The sequence below is a fragment of the Acanthaster planci genome, linkage group LG20 (assembly GCF_054643075.1).
Source record: "Acanthaster planci isolate LZ-2023a linkage group LG20, COTS_SCS, whole genome shotgun sequence".
Lineage (NCBI taxonomy): Eukaryota > Metazoa > Echinodermata > Asteroidea > Valvatida > Acanthasteridae > Acanthaster > Acanthaster planci.
In genome coordinates, this window is record NC_141796.1 from 7015121 (window position 1) to 7034052 (window position 18932).

The window sequence follows — 18932 nt, forward strand, 5'->3', positions numbered from 1 at the left end:
TTCCCTCCGAGCCTTTTTTTTTTTAGATGAGCTCTACACGTCTCACGAGTCCGAGCGGCAGCTGATCGAGTTACCGTAGTCTTTACTCAGCTCTGCTAGCAAAGAGTAGCTGAGGAATGTGCAGAGCCAGCCGTGCGTGTCTCCCCTCCCCACTCTCCAGTAGGAAGTATTTTATTTCCCCTTATCGAATCCCCTATTACCAAAGTTTCCTGTTTGTATTGGGCCCAATTTCCTTGAAATGGTTAGTGGTTGCAGCTTGACAGCTCCTCGCTGTAACAAAAAGGGGAAAGGTAGCCAACAAACCGATGCTTTGACTGTGCGACTTGACTTCAACTTAATCATTTTTTGAATTTCATGTAATCATGCATGCTTCTCCCAAAGGAATACAGTTTAAGGATCAACTACCATCAGCACCAGTAATTAACTTTAAATATTAACTGTGTGTAAGGAAAATTTAACACAACCTCAATCGCTTTTCTACGAAATCTATTAATTATTTACTTGCAGGTGATAATTACGCAGGGTATGCCACGCCCATTCTTCGGGTAATTAGAACAGCGCCACCATGCAGTTGATATGCTCGTGCTCCGTTTTAGTCGGGTTTCCTGCCAATCTTGAAACGTGTATATTACTGACCCGATATCTGGAGAAGACCTCCTACTTACGCAGTACCGGCATTTTGGGATGATGTGTTGGAGGAGGGACGTGGAGCCTACGCGACCAGACGCTGGAAAATGCCGTGATTTCTTCAGTTGGTGGCGAGGGATCGTACAAGATAGACACTTGTATCGCTAGCGGGAGGGATGGATTGGTTGATGTCGTAAGTTGAAGAGAATTTCAAGCTGATCAATGTTAGGCCTTACTGATTAGAAGTTCGCTTTTGTTAACGTGTGTTATGTCTCTTTTTTCACTTGAGTGTTGACCTGAAAATGGCCACAACTGACGGCTTGTGCGCATTGCGCTGGCTATACCATATACGGACAACACTTGACAACATGCTTGATACCCCTGTGTACAAGCCTACGATGAGACTTGTCTGAAAAAATTGAACTGTTTAAAGTAAATGCTTCGGAATTTTTGTAGTTTAATTTTACTTTTTACTTTACTCTTTAGGACATGTTAGTTGTTACGAAGTGGCTATCGTTATGGCATTCGTAATGCATTTCTCATTTTCTATCGTTACAGCACTGAACTGCGCAAGTGCGATGACGTAGTTGATCATCACTACGGTTTATATATTTTAAAATTACCTGGATTGCTGAACGCTTGTGGCCGAATGGTCAAGGTGGAAGGTTTAGAACCACTGGTGTGTGACTTTCGAATATATCCGTGCTTGGACTATTTAATTTTTTTGGTCTAACTTTCATGTTTTATACCATAATTGTTGTTTTTATGTTGATTTCTAATTGTATAGGCCTAAACAGGAATCTTTTTTTCTTTTCTCATCGAAGGCTTGGGAGGATTTTTTTTAAAGGGAAATCAAGTCTGACATCTGCACTTAAGTTGGCGCGCTTGGGCAGTTGCAGTGCCGTAACGATAGAAAATGGGAGCTGCATTACGGCTGCTGTAACAACAGCCACTGCGTAATTGTTATCACTTCTGATGGCTGTGAAGACGTTAGGGGAAAAATAGTTGTCCTTATATCTGTAGCCGACATGTACAAGTGTATATGGAGCTCTTCCTTTCAAACTTGAAGTTATGGGAAGTATCGGTATGAATGGTGTAGGCCTAAATGACGTACATATATGCAACAAACTTGGACAGAATTCCATATGCGGATGCCACCAATTTTTCCATACAGTGTCCTATTACTAGTAGTAGCCATCAGAAAGCAACATTGGTATTCATACTGTAAACTCTTAGAATTTTTCATGATTTTTCAGACCAGTCTCATACAGAACGTGTGCACAGGGTGTCAAGTGGCATCCATTTATGGAACTCTTTCCATTTGAAAGAGGCAAATTTTGCATGTATTTTGTCATTCAATTATTTGACTAGGATCTGTGCATGGTCAGCACTGCACTGCAGGGAATCAGCACTTGAGGGTTCCCGACCCGCAGCCTGGAAAACTCTAGAAAAAGTCACGGAAATTTGTTTTCATTTTCCAGGCCTGGAAAAGTCATGGAATTTTGTAAAAATGACTAAAGTCATGGAAAAGTCATGATTGAATTTAATTGCCCTTTAGGTGCCGGAACCCTGGCACTTGCAATGGCCATTTGATTTTTTGTCTTCTTTAAATTAGTACTTGGGATATTGGTACATAAACTATTTGTACATGAACATGTACATATTAATTTGTCTTCTTAGGCATCGTTTGCATAAATAACCATGCCTGAGACACTTGACACAGTTTTTTTGGTCCGGTTTGTGTTTGTGTTGGAAATATGTACCGTACATGTACCGGTATACATTAACTGAGTTCAATAAAGGTAGACATTTTAGTTTTTAAAACTGGAGTCTGAATTTGTGCATTGCTAAATGATCACTAGATTGGATGTCATCTATAGGTAAGAAGTGTTTTTTTTTCAATCAAAACTAAAGTTTGCTGTTACAGTTAACTCAAATGAGTTTTTAAATTACTTGATCAGACGCAGTACCTTTAAATAATACGTACATGTACGTGTACACATTGTACATGCACATGTATCTCAAGCCGATTGTTTAGTGCTTTATTGTGGACAAACTACAGTAACTTCCTGTGCACAGCAAAGTGTTGAGTCATACTAATATACATGTAGGCTATGGATATTTGACAGGTTCGTGGTCTAGATTAACCTCTAGAGACTAGAAGGTTCCTTGTGTGCCTTCTGGCAAAGTTACTTTCTACTGCCATTGATTCTTTCATCTTGCCTTGATAGATAAAAAACTTCCCCAATGGAACTCCATTTTCTCAATCAAATATCCCCTTACCCCCCAAAAGTCACTGAGTCCGTCCCATACCGGTACATGTACATGTATCTCTCTGTAATTTTTTCAATGATGGTTTTACAACCATATGAATGACTATGTTTAAAAAATTGGAGCTCCTTCCTATTCTTCTCATGACAATCACACTGTACACTTTGTATACATGTACAAACACCTGTACCCTCTCCGCATGTGTCCTGTCAATGATTGGCTGACCTCCATGTGTCAGCTCAACCACTTTGGGGATGGAAACTGTTTTCAACCATTCCCTTACAACACATTTTCTCAGATTAATCTTAAACAATTGCAGACTTTTCATCCTCTGCATATTATTATTTGAACGTTTACAATTCGGTGGGACGTTTACATGTACATGTAGGAATACTTGTACAGTACAACTGTGGGTCCTATCCATTCACAGCTACTGGGTACACAGAGCAGTGTTTGGCGTGCGCCCTGCCGATATCAGTCATGAAGTGGTTGTGCCGTTGAGATCATGCTTGTACTATTGTACTGGCACACTGGCACAGTAACGTAATGTGCGCATGCTGCAGCGTGCGCACTTTGTCACAGGAAATGTGTATTTTTGTGAGATTAAACTCAGTACTAGTGCAGTTTCTGACTTTTCCTCGTTTTGTTTTTTTGCTTGGAAAAAAAATTCCTCTCGATCTATAAAGCTTGGAAAAAAATTGGAAAATACCATGCATTTGAACATACGGTAGGATTCAATTTAAAATATTAATTTAAAAGGATAATCTTGTGACTTCTTGTAGAAAAAACTCGAAAATATTTCAATGTCTTCAGGGGGGTCAGATGTTGTAAACATACTTAGTGTGCTGCATGTTTTTGATCAAGTGTACAACACTGTACATGTAACTAAACAGGAAGGTTCATGTAGTAATGCATTACAGCAGAGACAGATCAGTGGAGGAAATGCAGTTTCATGTAAACTGTAAGTATGTATGCATTTGGCTATAGATAACATGTACCACGTGTACCGGTACATGTACAGTAGTTCTATGTGATACTGTGCTACATGCACATACAACGTCATGTACATGTACATGTACCGGTACATGTACAGTAGTTCTATGTGATACTGTGCTACATGCACATACAACGTCATGTACATGTACATGTACCGGTACATGTACATTGCAGCTTTTAGTAAGCATTTTGTACATGTATGTAATACATGTACATGTAAGTGAACTTTCTGCTCTGCACGTCGGCCAGAGCATGTGCTTTGTGTACAGTGTTCATGTACGTGAGCATGTACTGGTAATTTCTGCCATACATGTACATGTACCTGTTATCGTGATAATGTACATTTACAGTAGGTTTATGTTCTGATTTTCTGAACACACTTCAAGTGTCAAAATATGAGTTATAGTACACTGTACATGTACTGCACGTGTACATGTACATGTATGTACTGGACAATATAATCTACACGTACATGTATGTATACATGTACATGTAGGATTTAATTTGGAGTGGCTTGTCGAGTGTCCAGGAATAGACTTTGTGTAGACTGAAAATGATCGTCAGTGAACCACATGAACCAATTTATGTCATGTTGTACATGCATATGTATGTATGTGCATGTACATGTACCTCAGGCAAGGGTTTATATGGCGGTCAATTTACGGTAAATCCCATCTGGAATATTCATCAGGAAAGTGCAATTGATTGGAAGTGAGGTGACCAGTTGGTTCCAGGAAAAATATAGTGCCACATAATTACAATGTACAGTACATGTAGTATCGTTAAACTTTACCAGTACCTGTAAGTCCCTTTTTTTACCCTGCAGGAAAACTTCCTGAATTCCATGGAATTCCACTGCAGATTGTCGTGATTGGTTGTTATCAGTTCCCGATCCTCCATGTCCTTAGGAAAAAATAATGAAAATCGATAACTGGATGGTAAATCAGGAAGTGGTCAGCAGAAACTGTTCTTGATTTTATTCAGAAGTGTCCTGTGGTTAGAAACAATTCACAGTTTCCCTTCAGATGCATCAGTGGGCACAATCTAAAAATGATAGGCACTTTTATGCATCTTGTTTGCTGTTTAGGGTTGAACAGATTGCCGTGTAAAAATATGCTTAGAAATACCGGGTACAGAAAAAATAACAGGTGCACACCATTTGCATCTGTTGCCTTGAACAATCAATATTACATGTATAATGTGGAACATTAATGCTTTATTCTAAATAACATACGCGTGTATGTACATGTACATAGTGTACGGTTGTACTGCACGTGTACTGTTATGGTTATACTACATGTACACTCATATGCCATAGTTTATTGTTAATTTACATAATAATTTAATGTTATCGGTATCATTTACATGTACATCATGATTAACTGTCAACTGCATGCAGTTGGACAGAACATGACTTGTACCGGTGTACCTACTGGTAGTATACTACATGTATACTGGTATGGTGGCTTTTTGTTCAGGTTTCTCTCTTAGCCAGGTTTTTTTTGTTGGAGTCGAGAAAGCGATAGTTACGTCTTGTACATGTACATGTAGTTCGCAAATTCTGCGATACTGGTGCTGTAGATGTACATGTATCCAGACAGTTTATAGACTTGGCCAGTGCAGAGCAACTCAGTATACAGTACTGCACACATGTACATGTACATACAGTACATGTGCACGTATGTACAACTTGTACTGTATGTACTGTAAATGTATGCACTCTCATTATGTACATGTACTTGTACATGTAGCTCTCATTGATGCTAGGTGGTGTCATTGTGATAAAAAGTGAAAGTATTATTGTAAAGGAAACAAGCCTACAGCCAGCCTGTTGAGTTCATGGTACACATGCACTACTACCAGTAGCATGACTAGGGTATTGCAACAGTCCGACGGTCTACAGGTTCCACATGAAGGCAAGAAAGCACACTGGGCTCAGAACTTCTGTTTATGAGGGGAAAACCCGTTTATTTGGGCAACACAGTCAAAACTTGCCTGTCCGAAGACTCACAACAAAACTGAACTCTTGAGGCCGCCAAAAGAACCCTCCCAGTGCTGGCGCGGCGGGGTCTCCCGGTTGGTCCAGCAAGGGCGCCAGCTGCACCACCGTGGAGTCAGACTGACATCCCCACCCAACCGGCCGGCCCCCGGCGCCACAGTATTGTACATGTATGTATTAATGTCATATTAACATGAAATGCACAAAATACATGTACTACTGAGCATACCGGTATTAGGAATGAACGGTTTGAACAAGGGGTGAGCCAAAGTTTGTTATTAACATTAAGTCAGCTGGGCAATTCTGCTAATAATATAATGCTGCTTAATGGACATTTCTAATGTTAATGTTCGTGTTGTTCACAGGTTTGAATGATGAATGAATGCAAAACTTGGGTATGAGGTTAACCGTGACATCTTTCGCATGAGAACTTTTGCTGAAATTATACCAAATATTGTGTACGTACATGTACTGTAATACGGATTGTATAATGTACATGTACATTGTATACTGATCGTTTAACCCTAACAGTCCCAAATCCTCTGATTTCAACATGATCTTTGTGGTGCACCCCAGGGGGAATAGGGATATTGTTTGTACCTTTTGTGCATACATGTACAGTACAAGAACACATGTATACGTATTGTAAGTTTGTCATTTTTTCTCCAAATCTCAGTACTATCCATAAAGGGGTAAGGAGCTGCCCGGTATTATACAATTACAGGACAAGTACTATATGACCATTCACTAAAATTTATCATCACTTGAGAAACAACAACTACAAAACAAAAAGGTTTGACTCCCAGTGTGGGACCTCAGTCACATACACGTAGGTCCAATATCCATGCTGAAAACCTGGATGTTCCCAAACATGTCCCAACCACATCGTTTTGCACACAGTGTGAACAGATTGAGTGCTCACTTTAATGCATCTACCAACATGTTTATGTTCATACACGTGTAGACGTCGATGTTCAACATCACAACATCAAAGCCCAAAGCTAGTCCGGTTTCCAAATGTCAAACGAGGCACATGGCTAACCACATTTTCGCCCGGAGCGCATGTCTGCCACAGTCACCAGGTGCCCCAGCCTTTGCATCAGACCTGCCCAGCATTTCCCTGCTCTGTCCATAATTAGCTGGTAAGCGGACCAGCAAGAATCCGTCCGAACAAACTGGCTTCCCGCAGATCTTCATTAATATGGTGGACCTGTCTCTGCAGGAATTCTGCCTACGAAACTGGAGTACTGGGTTTAGTTTTCCATGAGTGGGAATTAAAAATGTAGGCCGCAATGCATGGTACTGGCAATGAAGGCAGCTTTGTGTACATGTTAAGCTTAGTACATGTATGTACCGTACTTTTTGTACATGGTACATACATGTACATGTACCGGTACTGGTTTGTTATAATTCATGTACGTGTATCGACTCAATGACTTGACTCAAGTCCGACTCGAGTCACAGTTTTTGGCGACTCGACTCAAGACTGGTAAATGATTTGAGTCTCTGCAACCAAATGACTCGACTCAACTTCAATCTCTCATGGAGATGTGACTTGAGTACAAGCTTGTAAGACTAGAGTCTCAAAAAAATTAATAGTAAAATTTTAGTTGACTACATGTAGCTGTCATCCTGATTTATTTTCAACATGTCTAAATGAAAATAAAAATTACCGAAAAATAACTTACTGGTAGTGGCACATACATGTATGTATTTTCAGCATGTCTAAATGAAAATAAAAATTACCGAAAAATAACTTTCTGGTACTGGCACATACATGTATGTATACAGTACATGACATGTACTGCGTGTTTTTATTTTATTTTGTTTAAAACTTTGTGACTTGAGTCGAGACACTGTATGTACATGTATCCGTACTTGTAGTCAAGTTGAGTCGAGTCAGGCTTCATTATTATTTAAATCATAGTTGCTTGGAGATATATTACAATGTACATGTACATATTTTAGCCGGTCCATCATAGTGAATGGATGGAAAAGATACAGAGCAAAGTGTATCGTGCTCAGTCCTCCACATGTCCGTGTACATTAGAGTATAGTGGTACCACGTACATGTACATGCAGGTACTGGTGCAATGGTGCACACATTTATACTAAATTAGTGCACTGCGTTTTCATCCTCTTCAATAACTTGAGTTTACATGTAAGTTCTAGCATCAGTTTTTTCGTTTCATTCGTTTGTGTAAATTGTGTTTTTCTGTTGGTTCCTTGCGTGATACAGGAACCCGTTTCCCAAGATTGTCAGAAAATACCCTTGCCAAAAATAGACCTGAAACACTCTGTTTCACCGCTCATAAATTTTTGTTTAGCAACATTTGTCCCTTGTAGACCTGTGAGTCACCAAAAACATTTTTTTTTGTTCATCAAGTTCCGGGTGTGTTCAGCAGTTAGGAAGTCAGTGCCAGATGTTTGTTATGGAAAATAGGTTTTCTGAAAACAGGTTTTCAAAACTACTCAAGTGTGATATTAACTTGTACACACATGGCCTGGCTTTAAATAGGAGAAGGGAGACAACCAGGAACTCTATAACAATCAGCTTTGTCAAGTTTCCAGTTACAGGTACATGTATGTTGTCCAGGAGCTGAATGAAACATTGCACTGGATTTTTAGAAATTTTATTCACATTTACATGTACTGGTACGTGTACAAATGCACATGCGTAGGTGTCAAATACCGGTATCGGAACAGTCCGCATGGCAACCATTAGAAATTTGTGTACGGACGGATGTTTGGCTGAATAGATGCTTGGAACATCAATATTTTTTAATCATGAAGTGTGCCTTGCACATGTATAGTCTCTTCTGAATCTGAATCGCGAATTCTCCTCTGTCACTGTACCGTACTTGTTTCTGTTGTTGGCCAAATAAATGATAATAAGAAGAAAAATAATAAGAACAATCTTTATTCGTGAGCAAGGATGGTACCGTAAACATGTACATGTATCTTGCACTTTGACATCTGATACAGCTGTACACATATACTGTACTTGTGGCTCCAGAAGCCCAGGTACGTGCACTGGTAGGTTATACACTTGTATGTGCTGGAAATGACAGTACACAGTGTTCCTTGCATTCCTTGAAATCAGGGGAAACCTGGAAACTGAGTTTCCACTTTCCTAGTCAGGAAATTTGAATGTCCCCCCAAGAAGAAATGAAAACCCTCAAAAACAGATCAAATCAGGGGAACATTGCAAATCTTCCAATTTTACTGAATGAATTTTCAATGAAACCTCGATGCCTGAAACAGGACGAGGTTTAACTTTTACAACTCACGTCAAAAACTGTTAAGTGCTCATCTGCCCTGATGAGTGGTTCGCACAAAACAACTGTGAAACAATGTCGGGTTGAAGGAGGGATTCAAAAAATCAAATTTTCAATCCTGTTCAGTCGTCAGCTCGCCCAGGGTTGAGTTCACCCCAGGTTGAGAGGCTGTAGTGATAAAAGACCTACATGTAAATTTTTTTTGCTCAGAAGAGATACAATGTTTCTTTACAGTGTCTTCAACAAACAGTGAATGCTCAATTTTGATTGGTCAATCCATGGCAACAAACAATGTGACGTACATGTACCACACACCCCATGTAATGCGCTGTTTTAACTTTTTAAAATGCAATGTGTTTTATTTTTACGCTGAAAGCAAAACACAGTTCTGCAAACTTTCCTGTCAAGTTTAAGGTGACGCATTTGTGCACACATGTACAATGTACCTGTGCGTGTACAGTAGGCCTCCGTAAGATTTTTGCTGTGTGTCAAGTTTGCTTGAAGATAAATTCGTTGTCACGCTCACACTAGTGGAACACGGTATACGTTCGCCCTCATGGTCCTACATGTATAGGACACAGATGCACTACATGGACATCATTCTGTGTTCCATTCATGCTCATGTGATAACTAATACCGGTACATGTACATGTGCGGTGGTACATGTACCGGTTTCAGGGCATATATCCAAGGGGGTGTGGGCCACGGGCAACGTGGGTCATTCCCCAAGTTAACAGGAGCCAAAAAACCTTCTTTTGACAAAGAAAAAAAGGGGAATCAATGGTTTGGCTCTACTAAGTATTTCATTTTTCCTGTTTGTAAAAAGCGTGTATACCGGTATGTACATGTACATGTACCGGTACGGTACATGTATTTTAAAAGCCTGCAAATGTACACGTACATGAGTCTGAGCACCCCTTAGAAAAGACATTCATGTACATGTAAAATGTGAAATGTACCGGTACAGTACACATGTACATGTACCACACAGGAACTGTAAAATCTCAAAATTTGAAAAGAATACGTGAAAAAGAGTGCATTTGCCTAAGCGTTCCGGTAATTGCCCAAGGAAGGTGGTACATGTACCAGTATGTACAATTTGCATACAATGTACTGGTACAGTACCGGTACATGTGGCTAACTTAAGCTCTTGGCAAAATCTATGATTGTGTGCAATTGCTTTCAAGCCCTTTTGTAAAAAAGTACCTTCGTTCATACAGGATTTGATTTTGTAGCAGTTCATGCATTGCACATCAAGTGAATTCTTACAAATTTCATTGTATCGCCAAGTACAGTGTAGATTGTATTTTGATAACCTACTTTTTCTTCCCAATTTTCTCAAAAGGAAAGGTGTTGTTGATATACATGTACACAGGGATGGTTTTTATGCCCCTGCTGTTACGGATCACTCGTATTTTGTCATGGTTACTGTTTACACTGATTTTCCTCAGTCGGTTTCAGTTATTGATTGGGAAGAACCTTGTACCAGATGATGACCCAAGTGATCACATCTGTGGCACTATGAAGAGGGAGGACAATGTATATGTACTGTATCTATGGATTTCTGTTCAAGTGCAGAGGGCACAAGGCCTTTGGCAAAATAATCGATTATGGAAAGATTTGTCGAGAAAATATTTCATTGACCATGTGAATAAAGTTAGTGTGAAAAATGTACACACGTACATGTACATTGTAGACATGCCCATGCCTACTACCGGTAGTACATATACCGGTACATTGTTGTACCGTACATGTATGCACAGTTCTCATACTCGGTTAACATTACCTTAATATGGATATTTCGTTGTTTCTCTGCAATACTTAACAAAAACTCAGTGAATATACTTGTTTTTCTTCTACCACGAACATTCCTTCATGCTGGACTTTTTTATGATGATCTCCTTGATTGTTCCCTTTCATTTTGTGGCAGATAACCCTGACCCCAAATACCTCTACAGAAGACTGTATATTTCAGAGAGGGGAAAATGTGTGGGCATGCGCAAGTGCACATAACGTCTTTGAACTCTGAGTAATGGGGACTGTGTCCATGTGAACCAAACCCTTTTTTGCTATAGCCACTTTGTGTGCTTTCATAAAAATTCTAGTAACGACAAATTTCCAAACTGAGTTTCAGGGTTGTTGGTATACAGTGTAATTATTAGTTTCTTCTGTTCAGGAAAATACAAAGCAATAAAAAAGCCAAAAAAGCAGAAGAACATTACTGTCAAAATTGTCGTTTACTGTAAATATTCCAAAGTCCAATACCTACACTTTATCTGTCTTCATATACTGGTACATGTACATTGTACGTTCCAAGAACTGTAGTCAGTTACATGTATGGAATTCTCTTCCTTGTCATGTACTGGTATTTCCTGCCACTTCTGTTTTCAAAGGTGCAGTGAATATGTACTTAATGACTATGCTGTACCGTAGTTTATATGAAATGTAGTTTCTTGATGTGACTTCTACTGGGCTGAGTTTGTCATTTCTGATGGCAACACCAAGTCCTGAATTGATCGATTAAAAAAAAAGAAAAAAGAAAAAAAGAAATAGCAAAAGTGAAAAATTCACTGTGATTCATGGACCTGCCAACCCTCTCCCCAACTAAAGAAACATTCAACATGTACATATACATGTACAATAAGGTTCTGTATTTCTAATATGAAAAATTCACAGAGATGCCATGAAAAGATCAATATTGCATGTATCTGAACTACATGTACATGTACATGTATATGTACATGTACGATGACAATACATGTACATGTACACACACACATTACAAGACACATGTACAATGACAAAACCGTAGGGTCGGGAAAAAAGTAAGAGAAACATGAGAAAGAGACTCATCAGAAACTGAAAAGTGAAGCTGTTTTGTTTAGAGAAGTGATCTGAAAATTTTGTTCTGCGGAGCAGCATACCAGCTGGGAATGAGTCAAACCGTGGCAATACCGGTACATGAACATCACGTGAGTGTGACATTTTGGTTGGTTACCCTGTTTGTCTAATCATATTTAGGATTTGTGTACTGGTACAATGTACATATACATTCAACAGTTTGATGAAATTGGCCACAAATCCCAAGTGTCCATGGTCACTTCGACAAATAGTGCATTAAAATGAAAGTGTACATGTATGTGAATACAAATGAAGATGTTTTTCAATACAAACAGCAGTGTTTAATTTGCACACATGTACTGTACATGTACATAGTAAGTACATGTACATTGTACATTTTAAGTGAAAATACACTGTAAAGCAGGTTTGAACAAGTAGAATGCATGATTCATAAATTCACAGGTACATCTTTCCAAGTCAAATTTATTCAAGGTATCACCTGACTCATCTTTTTAAATTAGCCATGATTATCCTTGCACTTTCCAGAAGTCTCAACCTAATCCATCATCCTGTCATCCTCATCCATGTCATCCAAATAGGTACATTGTCCTTGTAAATTGAGCATTATACAACCACACATCTTCACCTCATCCAGATGCCCCACACCCTACCTACATGTAACACCTGTTGTACATGAATGGGCAATTCCCTGGGGCTGTACCAGCAGTGTTCGAAACTCAGACTGAGAAACCCCAAGTTTGTGAGATTGTGGGCCCCACCCAACAAGATCAAGTGATCATCAGGGAGGCCTTAAAAATGCATGCCTTTCCAAAAATCTAGCTTAATATGGGTAATTCCAGAAATTAGGGGTCCATTTTGTCATGTGCCTGTTATAGTACATGTACCTGTTATAGTACATGTACATGTACATCTGACATATGATTTTATAAGTTCAGAACACATATTCTAATTTCCAAGAGTGATGAATTAATGCAAATTACTGTACCTGCCAAACAAAAAGTAATAGTTTGAAAACAATTCCAGTGATACATGTATTTCCATGTCAAATAACAAAGGTCAGATTTAACAGGAACACAAAAATGTCACACGTTTGGACCCCTAATTTCTGGAATTAGCTGTATACATGTACCGTACATACATGTACTTGTACATGTACTGTATATACAATACATTCATGTGTAAAATCCAGTAGTTAAACATTTTTTCAACAAGTTTTTTCTATTCAAGTGCATGTAATGTTTGTTGCATTTAATGTACTGGAAACTACATGTGCGGGTAGGTGGTATAGAAGATGTAGGCCTAAAAATTGTATGTCAATCAAAATTAAGGCATCATAAATGTACATGTACAGTATGTACATGAACATTTGTGTGCATACTTACAAAAAGTAGACAGATGCAGCAGTGTATATGCATGTACAGAGTGTACATGTACATGTACCGGGCACATATTGCTTGTTATTATTTTCAATAGCTTAGCCATAGTAAACATTTTTCACCTCCAGAAGAAAGTTTACATTGCAAGTTCATATCATAACCCTAAGAAGTTTGAATCCCTTAATTGCAGCGCAATTTATCACATTTCCATGTACCCACGGCATGAGGGTTAACAAAGACAGTAAAGGGTGAAAGAAAAACATCTCTGAATTATTCAGTACATTTTTGAATTACATATACATGTACATTCGCTTTTAAACAGAGAAGAAAACTTAATTGACGATCAGTTCTGTAGACAATGCACAAATTTAGTGTTTAAGTTTTCCTTTCTTCTGTCACCTCAAGATTTGGTTTGGTTTACCAAATGTGAGTACATGCACATCTGAGGGAATAATTTCAGGGGTGTTACCTCTACACACATGTGTCTTTGCAGGGTGTTACACTCTTATTCACTCTGAATAAGAACTTGCCTAGTCAAATTTTCGAGGATTGGAAATGATCCTTTAACAACCTGACAGTCTGACACCCGTGGTATTCATAGCAAGAGAGCAGTATTGCTCACAGACTTGTGACTTGCCGGGCTGAGTTATAGTGTTACCACTTCTCTGGGATCAGGTGCAGCTGTTTTTGTCTTAATATTCCAAGACGCACATTCAGAATGGCACAGGAGCTGGCAGGAAGAAGGAATGTCACTGACCAGCAGAGTAGTCCGTGAATAGATTGTCTACATGTACATGTACATGTATGTACAGGTACATGTACAAAGTGTACAGGTGCACTGTACATGTACATGTATGCAAAAATATCTACTTGAAAAAAGTTAAAGACCACTTTTTTCTTAACTTGTAATTTTTTTCCGAGCAATGAGTGGGATCTAGTTCTTTCTTTTTTTTGTTTGTCTAGATGGTGTTCTCATTAGAATAAAAAATTTTAGAAAATGTTTCCAAACACCAAATGCACATTTTTAGCAGTAATATCTTATATAAAAAAAAAGTACCGGTATACACAAAATAAAAAGTGGTCCTTAACTTGTTTTGAGAAGTATATTTGCAAATTGATACATTGACGACAAGGGGAATACTAGCATCTCACATGTGTCTATGTACATACATGTACTGTACACCGTTTTGGGTACAGTGCATGTACGTGTACCGGGTATGTACAGTATGTACAGGTACTCACAAATTTGGCAGCGTCAGGAAGATATTAATGCTAATTTGGATTAAGTTTTAAATAATGGGTTGTGTTTAGCTACATGTAAACGTAGGGCTTGATTAATTTGTAACATGTCCTTGAGTCAAAACTTTAGGCTTGCAAGAATTTTGATTTCAAGATTCAATTCCACATGTGTGCACATTTCGTATGCAGCTCCCAGAAGATGTGACAATGATTAACATACTGTACATGTACTGGTTGTACAAATTCACACGTACATGTACATGCACATGTACATGTAAGCTTAAAAACAGCCTCAGGAATAGTTATACTGTGAATACATTTCTTTCCACCTCAAGATAACCCACATATACCGGTACATGTACGTGGTACCGGTACTTGTACCATAATTAAGTAAAGATGTGAAGTGGTACTTACCGGTACAGTACACAGATTTTAATGCTGTGGAAATTCAGCTAAAGTTTGTTCAGCAGGTCAGAATGTGTTTCGGTTTGTGGAACAGACTTATGAAACATAAGATTTTTGCCTGTAATAAGGTTAATTCAGATTACATGTACAGGTACATGTACGTGTACATTAGCCTAACTTAAGCCCACCGTGGTTCTTGATTTTTTCCTCATCCTGGGAACGATGCTTAACTGGTAAGATGACATGGCTTAAGGAAAAGTTGAAAAACTGATTTTTAGCTTAAAAGAAAATCCTAGACAAGTTCTCCTTTTTTTCAAATTCACAGAAAAGCTGGAAGAGGGAAAGACAAGAAACCACAACCAGTGACCACGCCTGACGAGCCCAAGATCTTTCTGGAGCCCAAGTATCTGGGAGCACAGATCATAGACTTTGATATCCGGGAAGTTGTACGGTTACCGAAGGGGCTTGATCTCAACGAGTGGCTGGGCTCCAATAGTGAGTATTGTCGGCAGTTTTTCAGTTGAGTCCATGAAAAGTCCATACCACAAATTCAGCCGTAAGTAAATCAGTGGTCAGTTCGCAAATCCAATGACAAGCAACATGGGACTTGAAATTGACTTACATGTACATGTGTATACAGGTACGTGTATATGGTACAAGTACGGTACTTGTGGAGACTTGATGGACTGGACTATCACATCAACTATTACAAGAGCCTAATAAAAGCAAGTCTGTCCTGAGCTACATGTACATGTACTGCAGCTCATCAGTCCATTTTCATTTGCATGAAAGAGCTGAGAATACTGGTATATGGGATAACGGTCCATAACATGTTGCTCCCCAGCAAATGCCAGTGCCAATTTCTAGACCTGTCCGGATAGAGACAAGTGGGGGCGTACTAATCAGCTCAAGGCCACAACTTACGTGTGTGGCCAGCAGCTGGATTCGAACCCCTGACCCTCTGATCATGAGTCTCAACCCTAACCACTTGGTACATGTACAACATGTACATGTAGGCCACAAAATCTGAGAGCCATACATGTACACTGTATGAGCACTTACTGGTACCAGTACATTGGACCCATGCCATGTGTTGGACTCTAAAGCGAAAAGAATATTCCCTTTCAAGAAACTCAAAAAAAAAAAAAAAAAAAAAATTGGAAAAGCTCCACAGTAACTCTGAAACTTGTGAGATTGTGCCTGAGTTGAACTTACATGTACATATTATGAACTCAGTTAATTACATGTATTATACATGTACATGTAACTTTGTGGTTTTTTTTATTTACTTGAGTCATATAGCACATGGAGACATGAAATTAAAATGCACATAGATTGTACATGTACCAGTATTGGTCCATTCACTGGTCTTCAACTAATGAATGTTTATAAATTAGTGCAGAGTTAAGATTAATTCTCTGGGTCCATTACCATAAGAAATGATTCTTTTCATTGCATGGATGTGGGTAATTCCAGAAATTAGGGGTCCTTTTTTTTCACGTCCCTGTCATATCGATATATGATATTATACAGGTAAGTTCAAAATGCATTTTCTAATTTTCATGAGTGATGAATGTATGCATATTACCTTCCAAACAAATAGTAATACATGGAGTTCGAAATCAATTCTGGTGATATTTCCATGTCAAACAACAAAGGTCAGGTGTAACAGGGACACTAAAATTTCACACTTTTGGACCCCTAATTTCTGGAATTACATGTTCCCTCATGAGACAAAACCTGAAACACGGTGTAATTTTGGTAAGGGTACATGTACAGAGTGCCGGAATAGATCTCTACTTGAATAAAAGCCGTTGCCAGCATCCCCCAGGTGTCTGGAAATGTCGTCTTATCATGAATGTTCTAGAATGTTCCATACTAACATACAAAATAACTTGGATGGATATTTATTCGGCTATTGTACAAAAAAATTAAACAAAATAAGCATGGGCTTTTCTTTTGTAAAAAATTCAGTCATTCAGTTCTAAAACTGTTTTTTTCTCTCTCTCCACAGCTCTAGAATTTTTTAACAATGTTAATGTTCTCTATGGAGTCACGTCGGGCGAAGCCTGCACAAATGATACATGTCCAAGCATGTCAGCACCGGGGAACACGTAAGTGTGTCCTTTTGAAAATGAAACTGCTTTTCCTGTGTGAAAAAATATACATGTAACCCCTTTTCCTTGGAGAATAACATTAAAATATCCAATTAGCTTGATACTTCCCATCTGGATTGCTATGGGAGAATAAAATGTATTACTGTATATAGTCCCAGGGGCTATTTAATACATTTTGTGTTGCAGTTCATACATGTGCATTGTACATGTAAGCTTTTCATGTCTCTGAAAAGTTTTTCCATTTTGTTTTTAAAGGGGATGGGCCATGAAGGGTTAAATTGACGTTATATGACAGTTTCAACCTTTCAACCGTCTTATATACAATGAGTTAAATTAACCCCTCTTTTATGTCATTAAATCAGCAAAAAATGATGTTTTCTGTGTCCTTTTTTCAGTCTCCACCTGGGCTCTTCACAAAAACTAATTGAAATCGGTTAATGAGGGCAGCAGACAAATCTTGACAAAAATGTGACATCATTGGATGGACTTGACTTTCCAGACAAGAATGCATAGTTCCAGCAAGAAAATTGATCAGTCCACGCAAGAATAGTATTCTCTGCTCTGGCGCGTAGTCGGGTATGTAACTTGTACGTGTCAGGTCAACCACATTCGGTGTTATTTCCTATACCCTTCTCTTGACATGCGGCACAGCTAACCTGACGCATCGTGTTTAATTTGTTTTGCATCGCCTTGTACACATGTAATAATTTCTATGGTGAATTGTGAATTTTGGAAAAATACTGATAAACTGTGTTGTCAGTGGTTCTTGCCGCAATCAAAACAATTCCCTGGAGAGCAGTTTTTGTAGATTCCCAAGCGACTTTTCACACCAGTGATTGTGGGTTAGATTTGATAGCACACAATCAGATATTTACGAAGACTCAAAATACAAGTGGGTGTTTAAATGCACACGTACCACTGCTGACACTATGAGTACGATTTAAAATGGGCTATATTGCACTGGCGCATGTGGACTATTTTTCGGTGCAAATAATGCCGCACGGTCGTCACGCGACGTGTTGATGCTAAGCAAGTGACTCGCAGTGCACGGTGAAAAAAATTGTGGGAATGGAACACCAACTTAGACAAAGTAGTCTAGCCTATAACCATGGACACAAAACGACTTCTACTATACAGCTATTGAATAGCCAACGGTAGGACAATTACGTCTTTCGAGAAAGACAAATTTTTATAGGCCTAATGGTGCAGGAAAAAATCATGACCAGCCAGTGTTATTTTGTTGATCCCCAGGAAGCCGCCATGCCTGTGGCCAACAGCCTCGAGTTGCAAAATCTCTTCCTTAGTATATTCTGGTGCAAACTGACAAGGCAAAATTTCTTGTGCCTCATCAGCTCCTTTAATGTTGCTTTTTTTGTCAAATGAATAAAACGAACTTGACATGCGATCACTGTCATAATTGGGAAAAGGCATCATCGCTGGAATTATCATCGCTTGAGTCTGACATGATTGCATATGTTATTGTTAACGCTACTTCTACATTACGTACATGTCGACGCGTCATTGCGTAACGGTAAACAGTCGCCGGATAAAGGACAGTGTCCTATGACGTCACGATTCGTGGGCATTTCTTCAGACAACTTTCTGTACCCGACGGCTGTTGTTTAGCTTTTGCTCTGAGAAGGGAGTGAAATAGGGTTGTGAAAACTGCAATTTTTAACATATTTCTACGCATTTTAAATTTATGGAGATGTGTTATCTTGTTATGTTTGTTTTATGTGTTGATGCATGTTTTACAAGAAAT

The 18932-nt window shown here is 38.8% G+C and overlaps 1 protein-coding gene across 1 annotated transcript in view; it reads left to right on the plus strand.

The window, feature by feature from the left end:
- The first annotated feature begins 636 nt into the window (after window positions 1–636).
- The window catches only part of mob2 (MOB kinase activator 2), a 28085-nt gene continuing 9789 nt past the window's right edge, over window positions 637–18932 (plus strand). The window contains exons 1-3 of the mRNA XM_022233499.2: window positions 637–820; window positions 15379–15548; window positions 17068–17167. Coding sequence (XP_022089191.2) covers window positions 804–820; window positions 15379–15548; window positions 17068–17167 — 287 coding nt within the window. The 5' untranslated portion in view covers window positions 637–803. The remainder of the gene's footprint in view (window positions 821–15378; window positions 15549–17067; window positions 17168–18932) is intronic.